We start from the raw sequence: 23,216 nt of genomic DNA on the forward strand, positions 1-23,216 counted from the left end.
GTGTAATACAAGTATGTGGCATCTTCATGTCCTTCACAGTGATCACTCAATATCTGATGCTGTTCACACCCCTTATATATCCTACCAGGCTTGGTAACAACACTAAACATGAACAACACTCTTGCTCCTGGTGGCCATTCTACCTGTCACAGAGAATTGCAACTCTTAATCAATTACATACAGCCAATTGTGTATATGTGTATGAAATTACATCACCATCTGACCATATGTTCTGGGTATTTCCTTTATTTGTCAGGCATTATATTATTAATAATATATTTATTATATTATCATTATATTTATTATATTATTATTATTATTATTATTGTCATTATTATTGTAGTTGGTGTTGTTACATAGTACTCTCATACTATGTGTAATATAAAGTTAACTCACTATGGATGTTGACATAAGAGAAGAATTGAAGGTTCTCCCATGTGAAATAAATGTATATAAATGTTAGATAAATAAATTACAAATATACTGAGTTGCTGCTCCTGACACCAACATAATGTTGGTACTAGATAAATAAATAAAAAGTTAAAACTGAACTTAACATCATTTAATCTCTGACACAGAAATGTTGAATGGGGATGGGGCTAGCTTGACATTGTTGTACATGAGATACGGAAAAAAAGTCATTAGTGATATAAATATAAAATACTTATGTTTATATATGTAATAGTAATCAGTGCTTCAAAGCTCATGTTATGCAAGTAGAAATACATTAAGAGTTAATAGTGGCAGTCACATTATACAGAGTTCTAGTTGGTAGTTTTATGTTACTAATCAGCTGTTTGATACACTATAAATCTTTTTAAATTCTATGCAGAATTAGACAACTGTAAGTGGAGATTTAAATTTAAATATGTAGAGCATACATATTCTAGAGATAGACTAAGAGTCCTATGCAGTTTTGTATAATGTAGCTCCCTTTATACAATTTGCAACAAGTTTTATGGGAAGCGGCAAAACTGTTATTGAAAATAATTTAAAGACCCATGAAGACAGTGAAGTCAAATTGTAAATCCTATAGTTAATGGATCCTCAGATGATGATGCTCAATTACTGACATTTAATATCATGTGGATGCAAATCTAGTTGAGCATGACATAAATGATAAGAAGTGGACAACTGCAAGACCAATATATTAATAACTGGAGAATTCAAGGAGTGTTTGCAAAATACAGACTGCAGTAGTGCACACAAGAAACATCATGTAATTTATAGATAAAATGTAGTCTGTAACATAGTCATAGATATCTCTGAAAACTGTTGTCCTAATAAATTATATTTTGTTAGTAGTTAAAACATTTCTGAATATTAACTTATAAATGACATCAGAAGATGACGCTAAAATAAGAGTAGGTTGAGCTTAACACCAAATAACAAATTAAATAGTCACATCCTATAAAATTAAAAATTTACTTTGAGAATTTAAACATTGTTATCAGACATAAAAATGGCCTTGTTTTCAAGAATAGAAAGTAGTTCTTCTTGAAACAAGATAAGAACAATGTAGGAATGTAGTACAAATGAAAAGGGAAGAAAAATAAAGGATATTTCTATTAAGGTAAAATAACACTGTTCTCTAACAAAATCCTTTTTTTTTTCCATTTCTGGAGAGAAAAGTTGTGAGTCTTACAGCAATTTCAAAGGTCTCTCAAATCTGTTTTCAGTTTCCTCCATCATCATTTGGTTAACTGGAATGTCCATTTTGATCTAATATATTACTCTATTAATGTAAACTTTTTTCAGAATTAGAGAAATAATATGATAAAGTATTCCAGTTAAGTACTCTAAGCCTACCATATTATGGAAGTTTAATAAGGTATGCCTGAGTCTGTATTCACAAAAGTATTCACTTTGCAGCTTGTATTTTAAAGGAAGGTATAGAGAAAGAGAAAATTGTACAACTTTGCAGCAAAAAATTACATGTCTCGTTTTTTTATCTTGTATAGAGTGTCTTTCTCATCGCAAATGGTGCTCCAGCAATAGTCAGCCAGCATTTTCCACTTCCCTTCGTACTGTTTTCCATGGTAGATATGTCTTTACAGAATCTTTCTCCATAATGGTCTGATACATCACTGCAGCTCTCTGGGAAGGAGTCAATGTGAGACCCCAGGAAATATACTTTCAAAGACATATTGCAGTCAAGAGCTTGATTCGTGTTGCTCACTTAATTCACTTCTTGCCTGTAATTTTCAGCTCCTCTTCTTCAGTGAATTTTTCTGATTTTTCTCGAAATATTGCCATTCTTACACTTTTTTGTCAGTCAAGCGTGTTTCAAAATTTTAATCTAGTTGAAGTTCGCTGATCTGAGGGCCCAAAAAGACACCTACTTTTGTTTTTGGTGCTAAAAGATGAAAAAAATTTTCAGTAAGATATGCAAACCATCTGCCAGTTTCATCCACTGCCTTTACAAACAGTTTTTTATGTTTGCTCTGATGAAGTAGAAGGATATTTTCATGAGCTTCCAGACTTTGACATTGAAAATTTTTTCACCCATTTTTCAATTTTGTTCAGGCCATTTCTTTTTTATGTAGAGGCATTTTCTATCATGAATATTTCACTTGCACAGAAAAGAAGTATATTTTGTGTAGCCTTTTTGGATTTCAAATAACAATTCAACTACTTTGAAATCACTACAGATCTTCCATTGTGCTCACTGTATTTAATTGATCTGAGAATATTTTCTAAAATTTTGTAACTTTCTTCAACCAAACTGGCATAGTAAGTTGAGACTGATGGCATTTGATTTCCATTGTGGAGCAAAACATCCTTGAGACTTATTTTTTACACATCTATAAGGTATATCCACTCCTGTGGATTTTGCTTGGATTCAAGTACTTTCATTAAGTCTGCAACATCATTGCAAAACATCAGCGCCCCCTCACATGCAAGGCAGAACACAAAAATATGTTCCTTGCATCTAAATTTGCTGATATTGGCACTTTGGTGGAGAAGATTATATTATTGAAATTCTGAAATAGCAGTTGTGCCTTTTTTTTTTACTTAGTCCTATGTCAATTACTAAATCATTTAAATTTGCCTGTCTTAATGAATGCAGTGTCAAACCACTACCTGAAATATGATACAGAGGTTCATATCTTTCAGGACATGGTATTGTTTCTTCATTGCCATCCAATTCACTGTCATTTTTCATTACTTGATCCGTTTGCCTACACCGCAGTGGCCAAGCGGTTCTAGCTGCTCAGTCTGGAACTGCGTGACTGCTATGGTCGCAGGTTCGAATCCTGCTCAGGCATGGATGTGTGTGATGTCCTTAGGTTAGTTAGGTTTAAGTAGTTCTAGGTTCTAGGGGACTGATGACCATAGATGTTAAGTCCCATAGTGCTCAGAGCCATTTGAACCATTTGCCTAGAAGGAGATAGAAAACGTTCAGAGTGTGGCACTGGCCCTCATGTGGAAGGTAGTTTCTTTGATTTCTTGTCCGTAAATGCCTGAATATTTGTGACACAAAAATTATAATCTGGGATATCGTCTTTTGGTTCTCTCCACATCAACAGATACCACAATGTTTCCTTTGCCTTTCCATGTGCCCATTCTTTATCCTGGTATCCAATGGATATTCCAAAATAATATTTGTAAGCCTTCTTTATAAAGAGTGAAATTCTCTTTCTACTTCTTGCAAATGTGAATACCTCACATGTGTAACAGAAATTGTGAGGAGTATATTGACAGCAGCTCCAATGAGGCATTTTCTTGAAAAAACAAATATATATATATCAGTATGCTCTCTAACTGAGACTATACAAAAACATTTGCATTTACTTCCTTCCTCTGTACTAATATACTTACTTACTTAATTAAGTTTCTTCTTGGGTCCTGAAAAAATAAAGATTAATCACTTCAAATGCAGTAACACTTAAGGCTTTCTGACAGTGACTATGAGGTTAGGTTTGATGAAATCCATGTTTGTGGCAGTACATATCTGAGATGGGAGTACCAACATCTGAATACTAAAACAATTTTTATAAGTACAGAAGTTAATATTGCCAACTATTATTGACAAAATTTTTCTCTATTTACCACAAATTATGGCTGTCTACAAGCCACCTGATAGTGTGTGGCAGAGGGTAATTCTGGTACCACTAACTGATCCCTCATTCCCTGTTCCATTTACGAATGATTTTGGAAGGATGATTGTCAGTAGGCCTCTGTATTAGCTCTAACATCTCAAATTTTCTCATTGTGGTCATTTTGTGAGGTGCATGAGGAAAGAAGTAATATGTTTTCTGACTCTTCCCAGAAAGTACTCTCTTTAAATTTCAGCAGTAAACATCTCCACAGTGCACAATGCCTCTCTTGTAGCATTGAGTTCATTGAGCATGCCTCTAATGCTCTTGCACCAACTAAATGACTCTGTGACAAAACGTGCCACTTTTCATTGGATCTTCTCAGTCTCTTTTCCTACTTGGCTTTGGGGTCACAGACAAATGAACAGTACTCAAGAATCGTCCTAACAAGTGCCTTATAAGCCACTTCTTTAGTGGATGAATTACATTTCCTTAATTATATGCAGTATAGGTGGTGACCCAGACACACAAAGTAAGTAAATTTCCTTAAAATTTTTCCAATGAATCTCATTCTTGTATATGTGTTTCCTACTGTTTGTCTTATGTGGTCATTCCAATGAAGGTCACTCCAGATAGATACTCCTTAGATATTTTATGGCGGGTAATGTTTCCAGCAATTTGTCATCTGTTGTGTACTTGTACAGTAGTGGATTTCTTTTCCTATGTGTATGCAATATGTTGCATTTATCTATGTTCAGGATCAATTGCCAGTCAGTGCACCATTCATCTATCCTCTATAGGTTCTGCAAATCATTACTGTGTTCTGGCATCACCACATCATCTACGAATAGCCTTCTTACACATTCTACTAGCTCACTTATATACACTGCAAACAGTAACAGTCCTGTCACACTTCCTGTGGTTACCCTCTAAATTATCTTTACATCTGTTGATTCTGTTCTGTCAAGAATAACGCACTGAGTTCTGTCTGCACGCAAGTCTTGAATCACTCACAAATCTGGTCCAATACTCAGTAAGCTCACTTTTTTTTTTCAGTACATGGCTGTGCAGGACAGTGTCAAATACCTTCCTGAAGTCATGTAACATGCCATCAACCTGAGTGCTGATGTCTACAGTGCTGTGGATGGAGGAATAGAGTGAGCTATGTTTTGCAAGATCTTTGTTTGCAGAATCCATGTCATTTTTATATAGGAGATTTTTTTTCCTCTCTAAAAATGTCATGATACATAAGCATGAAACAAATTCTACAATTCTATAACAGATTGGCATCGACAATATAGGCCTATAATTATGTGCATCTGAACCATTACCCTTCTGGAAAATGGGTATGGCTGTACTTTTTTGCTGTCACTAGTTATCCTTCATTGCTCCAGCAAGCTAAGATAAACTGCTGCTAGAATGGAAGCAAGTACTTTCACATGAACTCAGTAGAATCTTACAGGTATGTCATCTGTCCCTGATGGCTTTCCATTACAAAGCATTTGTCATTGTTCTTCTATTCTGTCATCAGTTATCTCAATATCCACCATTTCAATGTTCATACGACAATTGTAAGAAGCGACGTTGTGTTATGATCTTCCATGCTGGAATGGTTTTGGAAGAGTGAATACAGTACTTTGGCTTTTCTCTCTCATTTTCCATTTTGCTACCATTATGGTCACTGAGTTACTGAATAGATGATTTCAAAACGCTTACAGATGTTTTGTAACACCAAAATTACTTAGGGTTGACAAAATTTTACTTTCAGAGTCACTCAACATTTCTCTCATTGCTCTCCTTACAATCGTTTTTGCTTTGTTCAGCTTTTTCTTGTATATGTAAATGATCTCCTTCATAGAGTGTGACAGTGGTCAAAATTTGTTAATTTTAATGGTAATGTAATTATAGAAGTACACAAATAGGAAGGCCCATTTACTGAAAGCGAGGATATAAAATATTTGGGTAATCAATTGATAATTTGGTACTTCACATTGAATACCAGACCCTTACATTCAATTTTTTAGAACTACAAATCCCAATAAGCACCTTAGATCTATTTGATATTGTTGACACCAGTCCATTTGAGCATATTCTGAAAAACACAGTTATATCTGCATCGCATGTGCTTCCAACTATAGGTTATTGGAAGATGAAGAATTTAGCTTATTCTACATATTTCCTTTCATTAATGGATTAGAAAATCTAGCTTTCAGGTGTAATGTTTTCTTTTTCAAAAGACTTGACATTGTGCTAATTGTTTCACAATTCAAACACATATTGTTGTCCTTCTCATTACCAAAACAGCAACTATCTCAAAAACATAATGCACAGATATTTTTAAATTATGATTAAGGAAGTGGAAACAGTTGCTACAAAGGCTTCAAGGATTTATCATTAGTATTCACAGGAGTCAGTTGCATTGATATGTATTCAACAACCTGCAAGGACATATTGATTATTTTGGATGTAATACACTGATATTCAAAGAGTGAATTCAACAATTTTTCATTGGCCAACTACTTCTACTCTACTGAAAAAACTACTCTTTACAATATAATCTAGATTAGCTCTGTAATATTGTAAATGATCATGAGTTTGCATCATTATATGTTATTATACATGAATAATTACTTTAGAATCAGCAAAATGAAAGGAGTAATTGCAACATACAGGAAAAGAGAAGTTAAGTACCGTTATCAGCTATAGAAATTACAGTTTTTTTTTACACACATAGAAACTTATATGAAACAATAATTCTGATAAATACTTTAACTTTTATGAAACAACAGAAATGAGTAACAATAGAATATGGAAGAATTAATTGTAAGAATTTTTAAGGACCTACAGCTATTGAAGTCAAGCTCTGGTGTATTTACCATAATGAAACTCCCAGTAAGAGCAGAAAGAGGTTCACCAACACAGATAACTGTCTTTAGCTTTTCTTCCTTCTTTGTGAGTCATCAGTCATCTGACTAGTTTTATGTGGACCACCAAAAGTTCCTCTTATGTGCTAAGCTTTTCATTTCATAGTAACACTTGCACCCAATGTCCTCAGTTATTTGTTGGATTTATCCAAATCTTTGTCTTCCTCTACAGTTTCTACTCTCTGCAGCTCTCTCCAGTACCATTGAAGTTAATCCATGATGTCTTAACAAATATCTTATCACCCTGTCGTTTCTTATTGTCCATGTTTTCCATATTTTCCTTTCTTCACCAATTCTGTGGAGAATGTACCCATTATTAATCTCATCACTTGATCTAATTTTTGATGTTATTCTGTTGCACCACATTTCAAATGCTTCAACAGCATACAATACTATGTTGTAGATGAACATTCTCAGAAATTTCTCCTCAAATTAAGGCCAATATCTGATACTAGTAGACTTACAGTAGAACTATTACATAATCAGATTAACATGTCATGCATCCGAGTTGCCAACAAGAATAACATACAGAAAAATGGAAAAGAAAATTGACTATCTGTTAGATGACTATCAGTTTGGCTTTTGGTTAGGTAAAGACATTAGAGAGGAAGTTGTAACATTGCACTTGACAATAGAAGCAAGACTTAAGAAAAATCAATATTTGTGCATAGGAATTGTCAACATAGAAAAAGCTTTCGAGAATGTAAAATAGTGCAAGATGTTAGAAATTCTGAGAAAAATAGGAGTAAGCTATAAGGAAAGACAGGTGATATGGAGTATGTACAAGAATCAAAAGGAAACAATTAGAATTGAAGACCAGGAGTAAAGTGTTCACATTAAAAAAGGCATAAGATAGGGATGCCTGGTAACCACACTAAACATGAACAACACTAACGCACTCTGGTGACCATTCTATCTGTCATAGAGAATTGCAACTATAATCATTTACAAACTAGCCAATTGTGTTTATGTGTATGAAATTAAATTGACATCCATGTGTGTCTTCTGGGCCCTTCACTTTTTTTGTCAGGCAGTGTATTTAAACTCATTAATGACAGTATGGCACAGCTAATCAAGAAAACCTGCCTCAGTGGCATTTTGTGTGACTTTTACACAGTATTTGTGGCTTAGAACATCCAGTTTTATGCAATAGTAACAATTTTATGACGATGATGAGGTCATGTGACGAGGGCCTCCCGTCGGGTAGACCGCTCGCCTGGTGCAAGTCTTTCGATTTGACGCCACTTCAGCAACTTGCGCATCATTGGGGATGAGACGATAATGATGAGACAACACAACACCCATTCCCTGAGCGGAGAAAATCTCCGACCCAGCCAGGAATCGAACCCGGGCCCTTAGGATTGACAGTCTGTCGCGCTGACCACTCAGCTACCGGGCGGGGGTGGACCAATTTTATGATAAATGCTGTGATCTAGAGCAGATAATGAAAACCCATCTGGATACATTTAGGTTCTTTATGTAATACACTATACAATCAAAATCATCCAGACACCCCCGTGAAATGCAGAATGTCATGAGAAGTAGATTCACCACTATAAAAGGAGGTGGGATTATTGTGTTGGCAGTAGAGGAGCAGTACCAGTAAAATGGGTCCAGTAGGAGAGCTCAGTGACTTGAAATATGAACCAGTGATTGGATGAATGACTGCTCATAGGGGGTTAAAAAGAAAGGGGTACAATGGTCGAGCAGCTCCTCATAAGCCACACATTTCTGTAGTCAGTGCTAAGTGACACTTAATGTGGTGCAAAGAGTGATGTACTGGACAGTGGATGACTGGATATGAGTAATTTGGAGTTATGAATCATGTGATAATCCATGAAAACTCAATGGATGGGTTTGGGTTTGGCGAATACCTGGAGAAAGTTACCTGCCTCATGTGTAGCCAACAGTGAAGTACAGAGGAGGTGGTGTTATGGTATGGAGATGTTGTTCCTAGTTAGGATGTGGTTCCCTTATTGTGTTTAATGAAACACTAAATGTGGAAAAATATCAACACTTCTCACATCATTGGCAGAAAATCCTAAGAAATTTTGGTCTTATGTCAAAGCGGTAGGTGGATCAAAACAAAATGTCCAGACACTCTGTGACCAAAATGGTGCTGAAACAGAGGATGACAGACTAAAGGCCGAAATACTAAATGTCTTTTTCCAAAGCTGTTTCACAGAGGAAGACTGCACTGTAGTTCTTTCTCTAGATTGTCGCACAGATGACAAAATGGTAGATATCGAAATAGACGACAGAGGGACAGAGAAACAATTAAAATTGCTCAAAAGAGGAAAGGCCGCTGGACCTGATGGGATACAAGTTCGATTTTACACAGAGTACGCGAAGGAACTTGCCCCCCTTCTTGCAGTGGTGTACTGTAGGTCTCTAGAAGAGCGTAGCATTCCAAAGGATTGGAAAAGGGCACAGGTCATCCCCATTTTCAAGAAGGGACGTCGAACAGATGTGCAGAATTATAGACCTATATCTCTAACATCGATCAGTTGTAGAATTTTGGAACACGTATTATGTTCGAATATAATGACTTTTCTGGAGACTAAAAATCTACTCTGTAGGAATCAGCATGGGTTTCGGAAAAGACAGTTGTGTGAAACCCAGCTCGCGCTATTAGTCCACGAGACTCAGAGGGCCATAGACACGGGTTCACAGGGAGATGCCGTGTTTCTTGACTTTCGCAAGGCATTCGATACAGTTCCCCACAGTCGTTTAATGAACAAAGTAAGAGCATATGGACTATCAGACCAATTGTGTGATTGGATTGAATAGTTCCTAGATAACAGAACGCAGCATGTCATTCTCAATGGAGAGAAGTCTTCCGAAGTAAGAGTGATTTCAGGTGTGCCGCAGGGGAGTGTCATAGGACCGTTGCTATTCACAATGTACATAAATGGCCTTGTGGATGACATCGGAGGTTCACTGATGCTTTTTGCAGATGATGCTGTGGTGTATCGAGAAGTTGTAACAATGGAAAATTGTACTGAAATTGTACTGCAGCGAATTGATGCATGGTGCAGGGAATGGCAATTGAATCTCAATGTAGACAAGTGCAATGTGCTGCGAATACATAGAAAGAAAGATCCTTCATCATTTAGCTACAATACAGCAGGTCAGCAACTGGAAGCAGTTAATTCCATAAATTATCTGGGAGTACGCATTAGGAGTGATTTAAAATGGAATGATCATATAAAGTTGATCGTTGGTAAAGCAGATGCCAGACTGAGATTCATTGGAATAATCCTAAGGAAATGCAATCCGAAAACAAAGTAAGTAGGTTACAGTACGCTTGTTCGCCCACTGCTTGAATACTGCTCAGCAGTGTGGGATCCGTACCAGATAGGGTTGATATAAGTGATAGAGAAGATCCAATGGAGAGCAGCATGCTTCATTACAGGATCATTTAGTAATTGCAAAAGCATTACGGAGATGATAGATAAACTCCAGTGGAAGACTCTGCAGGAGAGACGCTCAGTAGCTTTTGTTAAAGTTTCGAGAACATACATTCACCGAAGAGTCAATCAGTATATTGCTCCCTCCTACATATATCTTGCGAAGAGACCATGAGGATAAAATCAGAGAGATTAGAGCCCACACAGAAGCATACCGACAATCCTTCTTTCCACGAACAATACGAGACTGGAATAGAAGGGAGAACCGATAGAGGTACTCAGGGTACCTTCCGCCACACACCGTCAGGTGGCTTGCGGAGTATGGATGTAGATGTAGATGTAGATTGTGTGCTGCCTACACTAGAGGAACGGAGATGGTGATTGTTTGTATCAACATGACAAATCGCCCTCGTAGCACCTGTGAGGCAATGGTTTGTGGACAGTACCAGTCCTGAAATGAACTGTCCTGCTCAAAGCCCTGACCTGAATCCAATGAGCTTTGGGATGAGTAAGAATGTTGGCTTTACTCCAGACCCCCAGTATCAAACATCATTACCTCCTCTGGTTCCAGCTCTTGAAGAAGAATGGATTGTCATTCCTCCACAGACATTTAGAAACCTCACTTAAAATGTACTCAGCCGAGTGCAAGTTGCCATAAAGGCAAGGGGTGGACACAGCCCATATTAATGTCCACTAATATGTGTCCACATACTTTTGGTCAGATGGTGCAGATATGCACACAAAACAAAGATTGGATCCTTATATCCAGCAAAACATGTAGTAAATAATTCAGTATTAGTATCTCCAGGTGGAAATTATATTTCAGGAATTTCCAGTGCCTACTTAAGTCTATCAAACATGGCTACTTTGTGCAATCCTAAGCAATTTGGTGAATTGATAACCTTTAGTTGTGCACTGCAGATAGAGCCAAAATCCATCACTGTGAAGTGGCAGAGGTGAAGTTTCACAGAATACACTGTGACTGCAGTGGTGGATTCTAGTGGCAACTGGCTGGTCTGCAGTGAGAGGCTTCCCAGTGTGAACTGTCTTAGCACTTTTCTGCAGCCATTTATATTCTTCTTCCATATTTCATTTCACAACTGATTAGCATTGCTGACAATAATGATATACCTTTACCGCTGCCAGTGGTCAAGCCTTAGAACTCATATTATTGCTGTTGATGATGTGTTATTTTAGGCTTTCTTGGCACTTGATGATTTTGTCTGGGATTGAGTTTGAAAAAAACTGTAGAAATCCATATACATGGTGAGCTGAAAAATAAAGAGATAGTGGTTTCCAGCTAAGTAAGGCTTGGGGCCTAGACTTGAGTTGGCTCAAAGTACAGTGACAGTTTGTGGGAAGATCGATTCATGTCATACCCACTGAAGTGCTTATATCATACTTGTAGATATACTTCCTCTAAATCAGTGGCATCGAAACACTTGCGATGGTGGCATATGCGACTCGTGTTCTGGCAATGCACTTCCCCCTCCACTTGGCCTACATAGCTGCCCATAGGTACAAAAGGCCCGGGTTTGACAGCAGGATGGAGGGGTAATAAGACTGCACCCAGCAGGAGGCCAGTCAGTCAGGGACACTGAAGATGGTAACAAGTCAGTTTGTTGAAATATCACACCATTGAGATGACGCTGCCTTATTGAATTCCTGACAATATTTCAAAAATGATATTGATATTCATAGCTGTCAGAGATTTAAAACTAGAAATGAAATTTCCTAGCATGGCTAAAATCCTAAACCCATAAGAGGAAACTGAAGATAAAACAGATACCTCAGGAGTTGTCACATAGTATTTCCTAAGTAAAGAAACTGATCTGCTTCTGTTCATAATTTGTGTAAATTGTTTGCCAGTGACATCATATAATCCATCAAGACTGTAATATTTGCTAATGGGACACATATTAATCAAGAAGTTGAAGTTAACTGTAACAGCTGTAACAAAGGTATAACAGATGTAACAAAGGTAATAGCTGATTGGCATTATAACTGGTGCATAGAAACAAGTTCTGCTTCTAATCTTTCAAAATTCATTCAACAAACAATTAACAGTATCCTACTGGTGCCAGTAATATAAAAGTATAGTATATTAACAGCCACACATTACATGAAATGCCATGTGTAAAAGTCATTGGTATCCAAATGGATGAAAGCTGAAAAAGGAGTAAATACTTTCATGAGCTGATAAAAATATAGTTTGACATGGTCTGTGATTTGAAGTAACTTGCATTTTGTTAATACAAAGGCAAAACTGCTGTCAGTTGCATATAAAACCATTGGTTGGTATATTATGAGATACTTTACTGGGAAGTATTTATTATTCCACATAAAAGAGCTATAAAGTTTTATAAAAACCACAACAAAACATCATGCAGCAGCTTCAAAGAGGACTTAGGGGGAACAAGCCTTGTGAACCCACATCTATTATTTTTCTCTTAAATGTTAATTTTGGCTAATAGTGAATAAATTTCAGTACACTTTCTCAAAGCAAGAGGTAAATATAATTAGCACATGAACTTTGTTTCCTGGATTACAGGTAAGAATGAAGTTCTGTATTCTACACTAAAAAGGCTTTAAAATTTTTGATCATATCTAGGTCAGAGAATGGACATCCCTCATAAATTAAAAATAAAATAAAACCATAGGCCTTGCTTCATTTTTCATTCACTCTATAAATTACCTCATTTTTGAAACTACAAATTCCTGTTAATACTGTGTAGTATAATGTGGATAGTGAGGTAAGGATACTTTTCACAGAAGACAGATAGTTTTTTTTTTTTTCATCAATGAGTATCAAAATACATAAATGTGTGAGATGCAGAAAGTGGCATATAAATAGCAGCCCCATAGTATTAATGGAGAAGATGTTGCTACACACCCAAGAGGGAAATAAGGTTAGGTATTAACATCTTGTCAACAATGAGGTCATTATATACGGTCACATAAATCCACTGAAACTTCAAATGAGCAAACACATGTTGCCTGATAACACAAATAAACCAACATTAACTTCTGTCATTTACTGGTGTGCCACACAGATATTGTTTTGAATAGTAACCTCTCTCTGCTACTGCCTCTCTTTGTAAAGACACTCATTCCACCTTCCCAATTATTGCTGTTCCTGTGAGACTGATAAAAACCATTACATAACCAATAAAAACTTTTATAAAATATTGTAATGTTAAAACAAAAACAGCTGTTGATTATATTAATTATTTCTTATGGTGAAATATCTGTTTTAACCTAATTTTTTACATGTGTTAAGTGTTTCCAACTCTGTCCACATTGTAAAACATTTTTCTTGTACACCATAATGTCACCACTGCATAACTCTTTTCTGTTTTTTCAGGAGATGATGAGATAAATGTGTGGATGTTTGCTGTCATTGGGATAGGATGTCTCTTTGTAATCTTTGTAGCAGTTTCTGTATATGTCATGTGGTAAGTATAATTAACATTTTTGCATCATTCTTTATTGATGGCAATCTATGACTAAACTTGCATGCTAGTTTGGCATAGTACAAGTACACACTCAATGAAATTTATATATAACATTGTTTTTTCATTATGTATGCTTGTTAGCCTTTCAACACTAGGCAGTCAACATATTTCCTCTGGTACCTAAGATTTTCAGTACAATTTCCCTTCAGGCATCATTATTTTGTATTAGAAAGATACCGATTTGGTATGAAGTCCAGTGCAGACCTACATATCTTTATTTCCCCTTAACATCCATTACTTACAATTCATTGTAGAATAATATTTTGTAAAATACAAACAAGCTTTAACTTCCCAGTTGCCGAATTTGTGACTGATACATGGTCCACAGAACATTCCACTCTTCTATGTGGTTTTGAGTAAAATTTTTCACAGTGAAAAGACAAAAGTAACTAGAATCCCTTACCTATAAGCGAAAACATATACTCTTTTTAAACAGTTGACCATTCACTGTCTGTTGGGAAGTGTAAGGGGTAGGTTAGAATGGTTGTTATTCACTCAATAGTATACAAATGCAGTGTTAGTGCTCCTTCAAAGTGTTGGAGTGGTGAACTGAGGGCTTCAAGAGTGAACATGCTCAGGAGATGATCAGCTATTTCAGACTACTGCACTGTCTGTCAAATCTCGTCACTTGAATTGCTATCCTAAAGTAAACAAAATAATACGCACCATACTTAATTACAGTTAAAATTAAGACCTTAAACATAAGCATAAATATGAATATGGGTGCCTTACAAAGTTCTTACAAAAAATTTGGCTACAAGGAAAGATGGTCCTTTTTGCCACCACAGATATTATTGTTTTAAGGAAAATGACATAAACATGCAAACATAAATATTAGCCACACTGTAAGGTAAGACCAATGTTTATATGGTGACCAGTAGCCTGCAGTGTGTTCAATTGTTTCTAGCTAAATATGGATACTGAGACTAGGCTATGCTTGGAAACTGAACTGTCATAAACACTATTACAAATACTTGTGCTGGCACATTTACCAGCACAACTATTATTAGGGCACACAATTTTCTTCATTTTCATTTTACAAATAATCTTATTCCAGTCTCGGAAAGAATAATTTGAATAGTGACACACACTGGCTGTTTCACCAATAATTCACAAAAGAAAGAAATAGTCATATCATGAACACACCAAACATATCTGTTACAACAGAGGTACATGTCTGAGTGGTAGCTGCAGTGGTGTATACAAAATCATATTCAAAAAATAAGTAAGAGCCCTGTGGGGAAGGTTCTGAATACACAAGAATACTGCTCACAACAACAAAAAAAGCACTGAAAAGATAAAATTGCAAAGAGACACATCCATAAAACATATTCTTTCTCCTTTTATTGTCATATGATCAAACACACTCATTTCCCACACCTTGCATTTGGGAGGATGATGGTTCATACCCATGTCTGGCCTTCCTAATTTAGGTTTTCTGTGATTTCCCTAAATCACTTCAGACAAATTCCAAGATGGTTCCTTTGAAAGGCCGTGGCTGACTTCCTTCTCCATCCTTCCCTAATCCGATGGGACTGATGACCTCACTGTTTGGTCCCCTCTCCCAAATCAACTAACCAACCAATCCAAGTTACCATTGCAGTTATGTTAAGATGTGCCACTTACAGATGTCTCCAGGACTGTGAGTAACTTTAATCAGTATGAATTATTGAGAAACATATGACTGCAGACTGCTGGAGTTAAATGTCCCGACCTCCTGGTCAGTGCCCATAATACATTACTGTATTTTTTTGGTGCTGCAGTGCTGTTGACTTTGAGTAGTCCTTCAAGCATGTGGAATAGATTTAACAGTTATTTCTCTTCTGTGTCTGAGGAAGGTATACTATCAACAGGATCTGTTCTATTACACTGTATTTCTTTAGAAGGCCTCCCTATTCTTTTATCAGTCATTTCCAATGGATAATTTTGCCCCCATTTGTCCCCACTCCTGAGTGACATCTTCTGAACAGTTTTAATACAGAGCATGCTGTCATTCCCTGTGAAGGCATACTTTCATGTTATCCATTATCACCAATGAAGAAGGTATTAAAATATTATTCTCAGCAATGAATTTATTCAGAAAGACCAACTGACATGCTCATTCCATTATTTCTTGATCGGCCTCACTCATGTTTTCATGCCTATATATGCTTCTTTCCCCTCCCCCTATCCTCTTCAGGTATCTTATGTTCCACATGGACTATTTCTTGTGCTAAATAATCATTATTCACCTTTGCAGTATTGTCACCACAAATCTGGCTGTCGTCAGTGTCCCCCACTGATGCATATATCCTCTGTCTCTGGGTATCATCTAAGCTTCAGCTGTATCTGAATGCATGTTCCCCATTCTAAACTAGCAACACCAAGAATGATAGCAAATAATGAAATTTTACTTTTTGTGTTTACACAGTATAACAGGAAGAATACAAGATTACATTTTTAGGTTATTTGAAGGTATACCAGAGTTCATCAATCACAGTGACTGGTAGGTGGTGGCATACAAGGCTCTAGCAACCCATGACCAGATGTTGTTTATGGGTGAGAAATCTAGAGAATATGTGCTGACCAGGACAACAGTCAAAAATAATTTTTATCATGGTAGGTCAGGGCAGCACAGAAAAATATGATCCAGTATTATCTTTTTGAAAGAGAACATTAAAAACACCTTGAAGTTAGTGCAGGGTCACCGGCTTTGACGCATCTGAAATGTAATGTCTGCTGTCCAAATTAGTGATTATGCGAACCAGAGGTTATCATAGCTGCCCAATATCTGACCTTCCCCCCCCCCCCCCCCAAATAGTAGAATGCTAGGTGCTGGGATCACCAGATGATGAAAGCAGACTTGCAACATTCATTATCCGTGGAACCTTCACATGCAGCTATGCCCATACATGGAATCATTACTCATGTGCAAAAACTGCATGATACCATGCCTTTGTCAAGCATTGCTGATTGGTGCAGCACAGTCAGTGCTGCTGCATTGAGGGGAGCCACAACAAAAGCCACAGTGCTGATAGTCCACAGTGCTCCAGATGCTATCACACTGTCAATTTGTACACCTTTTTTGGTGCAAACAATCCAATTACCTGCCTTAAAACAGATGACGTAAATGTAAAATCCTACATGGCTAACTGAACAATATGTCTGTCCTACTGGGTATCAGTTGTGTGGGACCATTGCTATCCCATGTGGCAATAAGTATGTCCCTCTTGAACCCACTGATTCCATATGCACATATCAGTCACAGGATCCTGACCCACACAAGCAGCAATATCATGGAACAATAAATTATAATCTTGATAGGCCACACTCCTGTCACCATTGCATTCCCCAACTCATGTTGGTATGTATGTCCTTCTCCTTCTTACATGAGGCATAACACAATTTTCTCACAGATTGGTAACATTCAAATCCAGTTTCTGAATGAGAAACTCATCACATACTCTTAGCACATACTGTTTCACTTGTGTAGACTGTATGGCCTTTACAGATATTTTTTTCTTTAATCAAACTTTTATGTCATTCACGAACTGCAACACCTACTAAACTTTTCACATTAATTAAGACCATAAAAGCATGGACTTTTCCAAATGTATTTCTGATCAAAAAGTGATTCCAGTAGCTGGAGTCCAAAGTCTGTCCACCATGCCTTTTGGATTCTTGTGGAGATATTTCCACTGAAACCTTCATCCCCTAACACACATTTCTTTATATCTAACTGGTAAGTGAAACACCAATTTTTATATATTTAGTTTTAAAATATTTAGTATACATAAATATTTTCTTAAAAATTTTCATCCTTTATTTCATCCCCTTAAGAGTTCAACTTCCAAAACAAGTGAAATACATTTATTTTTTATTTTTAACAGAGAAGCCAGATACAAATTTTCATAAATTTAGCTCTGAAAGTACTTTCATAATGAAAAAATTCATATAACTTTTCATATTCTATTCCACACTCTTAGGGGATTGAATTTCCATAAACACTGAAACATGTAATTCTTTTTTTTATTTCTAACCAAGAAGTCAGATACCAGTTTTTATAGATGTAGCTTTAAAATGTGTTAGTAGTTTCTTCAATAGCGATTTATTTTCAAAAAAGACTTTCACCAACTTTTTTACCCCCTTAGTGGTTGAATTTCCAAAAACACTGAAACATGTATTTTTTTTTTATTTCTGACTGACAAACCAAGTACCAATTTTGGACTTCTAGCTCCAAAATGCATTAAGAGCAATAAATTTTCAAAAAACATTTCATCCCCCTTAGTAGTGGAATTTTGAAAAGTTGCTTCTTAAATGATGCCTATAATATAATATCCACACCATCTCCAAATTTCAAGTTTCTGTCCTTAGCAGTTTTGGCTAGGCAGTGATGAGCCAGCAAGTGAGTCACTCAGTCGGAACATTACCTTTTATATGTAGGGATTGTAGATGGCAGTACTCATACCTAATTTGTGTGATTGTCCTGAAATGCTAATAATTTGCATATCCAAGCATATAGTACAATTCATGCCAATTTCACAGTCATTGCATGCCGCTTTTGTGTTGTTACAATTTTGATGGCAGTGTACTTACGCTTCCCAAAAGCCTGCCTCCTTTGACATAATCTTCCAAAGATTGCCTTTTCTTCCTCTCCAACTGATAAGCCTCATACTATATTTCATTTGTACTATTTCCTTGAGCATATGATATTTATTCAAGGAACCAAATTCTTTACTTTCTAAACTTAATGTACGTTACCATAACTCATCTACTATCAGTCTCAAGCCATCTATATGGTCTGCATGATTTATTGCCACAGTACTTACTTTATATGTTTCAATCATTTCATTCGGTGCTAACAATTCCACAAAGAACTTTCTGTTACTTCTGATAGTGAAATACAGTGATACCTACAAATTAGAAACACATTAGCATGGAAGCTACACTTCCCATACCTAAGCTCATATAAGTAACTGTGAACCAAATTTTCATTTCTTTGCATTTTTTGGCATGATCAAGTCAAAACAGTCCCATAGACAGGGATTAAGTATAGGAGAGCAGATGCAGGAGTGTTGCATAACTGTTCCAGGCAACATTCTAGTGGAGGTTGTTTTCCGTTGCCTTCCTCTGATCTGTTGCAACATGTATCTATGTTATGTGGATGACTGTGACTGTGAGTAGTGCCTGTACAGTCTAGTGTTTGGTTTGTGTTGTTATGTATGAAGGGAAGGGAGAGGTGAAATCAGGTGCCAGCACATAGTCTTCTCCACTGTCATAGCACAAAGGGGATCGCTGAGCTTACCGTCCTCATCTTGTGACCAGTTATTAGGTTTATATGCATCATTTCCTTCTTCCTTTGGACATAGCAGAGACTTAGGAAGCAGTGTTAACACTGGTCATTGTCTCTGCACTGTGTGCTGAATGTTTTACTTGGAAACCCTGTGGGACTGCTCAGCTCATCAGCATTAAAACTGTCTGTCTGTGTCCTATCAGTTGACAGTATGATATGTTATTTATATATATGGAGAATTCTGTATCTGCACCCACCTGGTGTTTATTCATTATTTTGAGACTCTGTTTAATTCTGTGTTGTGTGTTCAGTGTTTTCCAACATAGGAATACTTACACTTTTGCAGCTGCACCATGGCAAGTACAAAATTTGGTAATCATTATCATTGTTGGGAGCCAAATTATCTGTGAAATCTGTAAGTCAAATCAAAACCCAGACAAGGAGCCAAGTCTATTGTAAACACAATTAAAATCGTACCAAAGACAACCCAAGCAACAATTTCATTCATAAAACAGTTGCCACTATATTCAAGCAAGCAGTACTGGTTGTCATCATGTTCATAGAGTACTTAGCAAAGTCTTAACTGAAGGGTAAAGGAAAGTGAAACTACTTTTAAATGATAGTTGATGGCAAACACATTTTAGAGTTACTGAATTCTCGTCAAGTGATTTATATAGTACAGAGTAAGTTCATTTAAAAAAAAAAATCTTAATGTGTGAAAAAATTTTATCCATGGATAGCTTGTTCATGACCTGTGTTGACATACAGAAAAATAATTCATAAATGTTCTCACACTCTCTGCTACATCAGATCTGGGTAAAATCTCAAGCTTTTTACAGTTATCATCATTGTCCTCTTCAGGACTGTCATAGCTGCTGTACTGGCAGCCTTATATAGTCAATGGACAACTTCTGATTGGTCAACATCTGTGCTGGTTACACCAGGAGTGTAAACAATTCAGCAAATTTCTCTGTTCCTTTTCACAGTTGAGCACTCACTTCCTCACACCACTAAGATTGTATTTGCTGTCACAGTTGAAGTTGTTTTTGCACATTCTAATTTACACAGCCTCTTTAATAATGGAATCCCAGTATATAGAAACATGGAACAAAACTTCTGTTTTTCTACACAGTGTTTCAGGTATATTTATGAGGCTGTGCTCAGCAGCTGCTGATTTCTCAAGTTTCAGATTTTTAATGTGCGGACATTTGACCCCTATTGTGAAACAAAAAGCAATGAAGATTTGTCTTAACAACAGCAGTTGTTGATTACTACCTACCAAGATTGATATACAACAGGTTTGGGCACATGTGTTCTTTATGGAACAGCCACAACAGTCATTTGCTCCTGGTGAATACAATTATGGTAATTGTCAAAAGCTTGATGTTTTATCAGATTTGATTTAGCAAGAAATCTGAGAATGTTTCATGCAACAATTTTGTTCTGAGAAATTTCATTTTCATACAGAAAAACTGATTACATTATGTTAATTTACAGTTTCATCAGGATATTTGTGTCCTTGTAGGCAAAGAGCAATTAAAACTTTTAGTTTAAAAAAGAATAGGTGTCAAATAAATTTGAATATATATCAAATATATTTTGTTTTGAAACACATTTTTTGTTATGAATTATTATGTGGGTTCACGATAGTTAAAACCTGTGTATATGGTTGTTCTGTAGTAACTTAACATTCGCAATTAAGAACTTTTTCAAGTGACCTTCATGTACTGTTCCTTTAAGAAACAGCAAACACAAATATACTCATTGTTTGGTGAGGAGGGGAGGGGAGGGGGGGCAGAGGTTAGATTAGAGTTTAATGTATTGTTGGCAGCAAGGTCATTAGAGATGGAGCAGAAGCTCAGATTACAGATAGATGGGGAAGGAAATCAGCCATCCCTTTACCAAAGAAACCATTCTCTCATTTTCCTGGAGTGATTTAGGGAAACCATTGAAAACCTACATCTGGATGGCCAGAAGGTTCAAATGGTTCAAATGGCTCTGAGCACTATGGGACTTAACATCTGAGGTCATCAGTCCCCTAGAACTTAGAACTACGTAAACCTAACTAACCTAAGGACATCACTCACATCCATGCCCGAAGCAGGATTCGAACCTGCGACCGTAGCAGTCGCGCGGTTCCGGACTGAAGCGCCTAGAACCGCTCGGCCACCATGGCCGGCTGGCCAGAAGGGATTTGAACCTTCATCACCCAGAATGTGTAAGTTAGATTGTCAGTGAGAGAGCACCTTGAGTTCCTGCTGCTAGTAAGTTGAGTACACCATTCGTTTGTTACATATTGTTATGAGCTCAAACAGGAGTAACTTCAGTGATGGATTGGAACTGTGATTGCTGTGTACAGATGCGAGCTGAGTTGGTGACTTTTTGCTCAAAGCTCCAGGCAGTGTTGGCTTCCATCACACAGCTTGAGACTCTCAAGTTTCAAGGGCAAATGATGCCAAGGGGCATCACTGTGGGGGGTCGGACACAGGGTTGCGAGGAACGTCGAGCACGTCCCATGTGTCCCTTGATTGGTCCACTGTTGTGGCTGATCCAGGTACTGCCTGCACTGAAGTTGACCCCTAACCCATGGTGGAGTGGGAGACTTTATGAGGGGCAGATGGTAGGACCTCCCCGCTTCATTTGACAAACAGGATTCATGCATTATCTGTGGCTGACGAAGTTTGTAAGTCGGATACAGTTGTCCACCTTGTTCCAGAGGAATCTCCTCATCCTGCGAGGTCTGGACATTCACAGAGGGTGAGTTTGCTGGTAATTGGGAGCTCCAAAGTTAGGCACACAATGGGGCTCCTTAGGAATATGGTTGCCAAGGAGGGAAAGGAAACCGTGTGCATTCCATGTGCATAGTGGGGGGAGTCATTCCAGATGTGGAAAGGGTGCTTCAGGATACCTGAAGAGTACAGGGTGCAGCCAATTGCAGGTGGTGGCTCATGTTGGTACCAACTTCGGGTGCCTAGCAGAAATGGTAAAGACCGCCAGTCTTGCTTGTGAGATTAAGTATAGTTGATAGAGCCAACTGTGGTCGGTGCAGAGCTGTGTGGAGGGTCTGAATAAGAGGCTCAGGTGGTTTTCTGACTGTGTAGGCTGCAGATTCCTGGACTTTCATCATCAGGTGGTGGGTTTCTGGGTTCTGCTTAATAGGTCAGGAGTCCACTACACACAGGAAGTGGCTACATGGGTATCGGGGGCTGTGTGGAAGGGACTGTGTGGTTCTTTAGGTTAGAGGGTCTCTAAGGTAGTTGTAGAAATGCTCAGTACTGTAGTTGTAATTTGTCATTGCTGTGTTGGGAAAGAACCACAGCTCCAAGCCCTAATAGAAAGTGCTGAAACTCAAATACTTATAGGTGTGGAAAGCTGGCTAAAGTCGGAAATAAGTTCAGTCAAACTTTTTTCAAGTGACCTAACAGTGTTCGGAAAGGATAGATTACATACAGTTGGTGGTAGAGTATTTATTGCTGTCAGAAGTAGCTTACCTTGTAGTGAAATTGAAATAGATAGTTCCTGTGAAATAGTATGGGTAGAGGTTATACGTGACAGTTGGAGTAAGCTATTAATTGGTTCATTTTACCGACCCCCAGCTCAGAAGATATAGTTGCTGCACAGTTCAAAGAAAATGAATCTCATTTCAAATAGGTACCCCACTCATACAATTATAGTCAGTGGTGACTTCAATCTACCCTCAATACGATGGAAAAATTATATGTTTAAAGCCAGCGATAGGCATAAAATGTCATCCGAAATTGTACTGAATGCTTTCTTAGAAAATTATTTTGAACAATTAGTTTATTAGCCCACTTAAAGCGTAAATGATTGCAGAAGCATTCCTGACCTTTTAGCAAGAAATAAACCTGGACAAATGGGGAGTATCATGATGAATACAGGGATTAGCAACCACAAGGCAGTTGTTGCTAGGCTGAATACCTTAACACCCATAACCATCAAAATGAAATGCAAAGTATACCTATTTAAAAAAGCTGATAAAAATTTTCTTAACACCTTTTTAAGAGACAATCTCCACTCCCTCCTATCTGATCATG

General features: G+C 37.2%; 1 protein-coding gene across 4 annotated transcripts in view; it reads left to right on the forward strand.

The window, feature by feature from the left end:
- LOC126248455 (thrombospondin type-1 domain-containing protein 7A-like) overlaps positions 1-23,216 on the forward strand; it is a 1,193,762-nt gene that overhangs the window by 1,154,026 nt on the left and 16,520 nt on the right. For all 4 annotated transcript variants that reach the window (XM_049949448.1, XM_049949449.1, XM_049949450.1 and 1 more), the window contains one exon: positions 13,739-13,829. In XM_049949448.1, coding sequence (XP_049805405.1) covers positions 13,739-13,829 — 91 coding nt within the window. The remainder of the gene's footprint in view (positions 1-13,738; positions 13,830-23,216) is intronic.

Source organism: Schistocerca nitens, chromosome 3, assembly GCF_023898315.1.
Source record: "Schistocerca nitens isolate TAMUIC-IGC-003100 chromosome 3, iqSchNite1.1, whole genome shotgun sequence".
Classification (NCBI taxonomy): Eukaryota; Metazoa; Arthropoda; class Insecta; order Orthoptera; family Acrididae; genus Schistocerca; species Schistocerca nitens.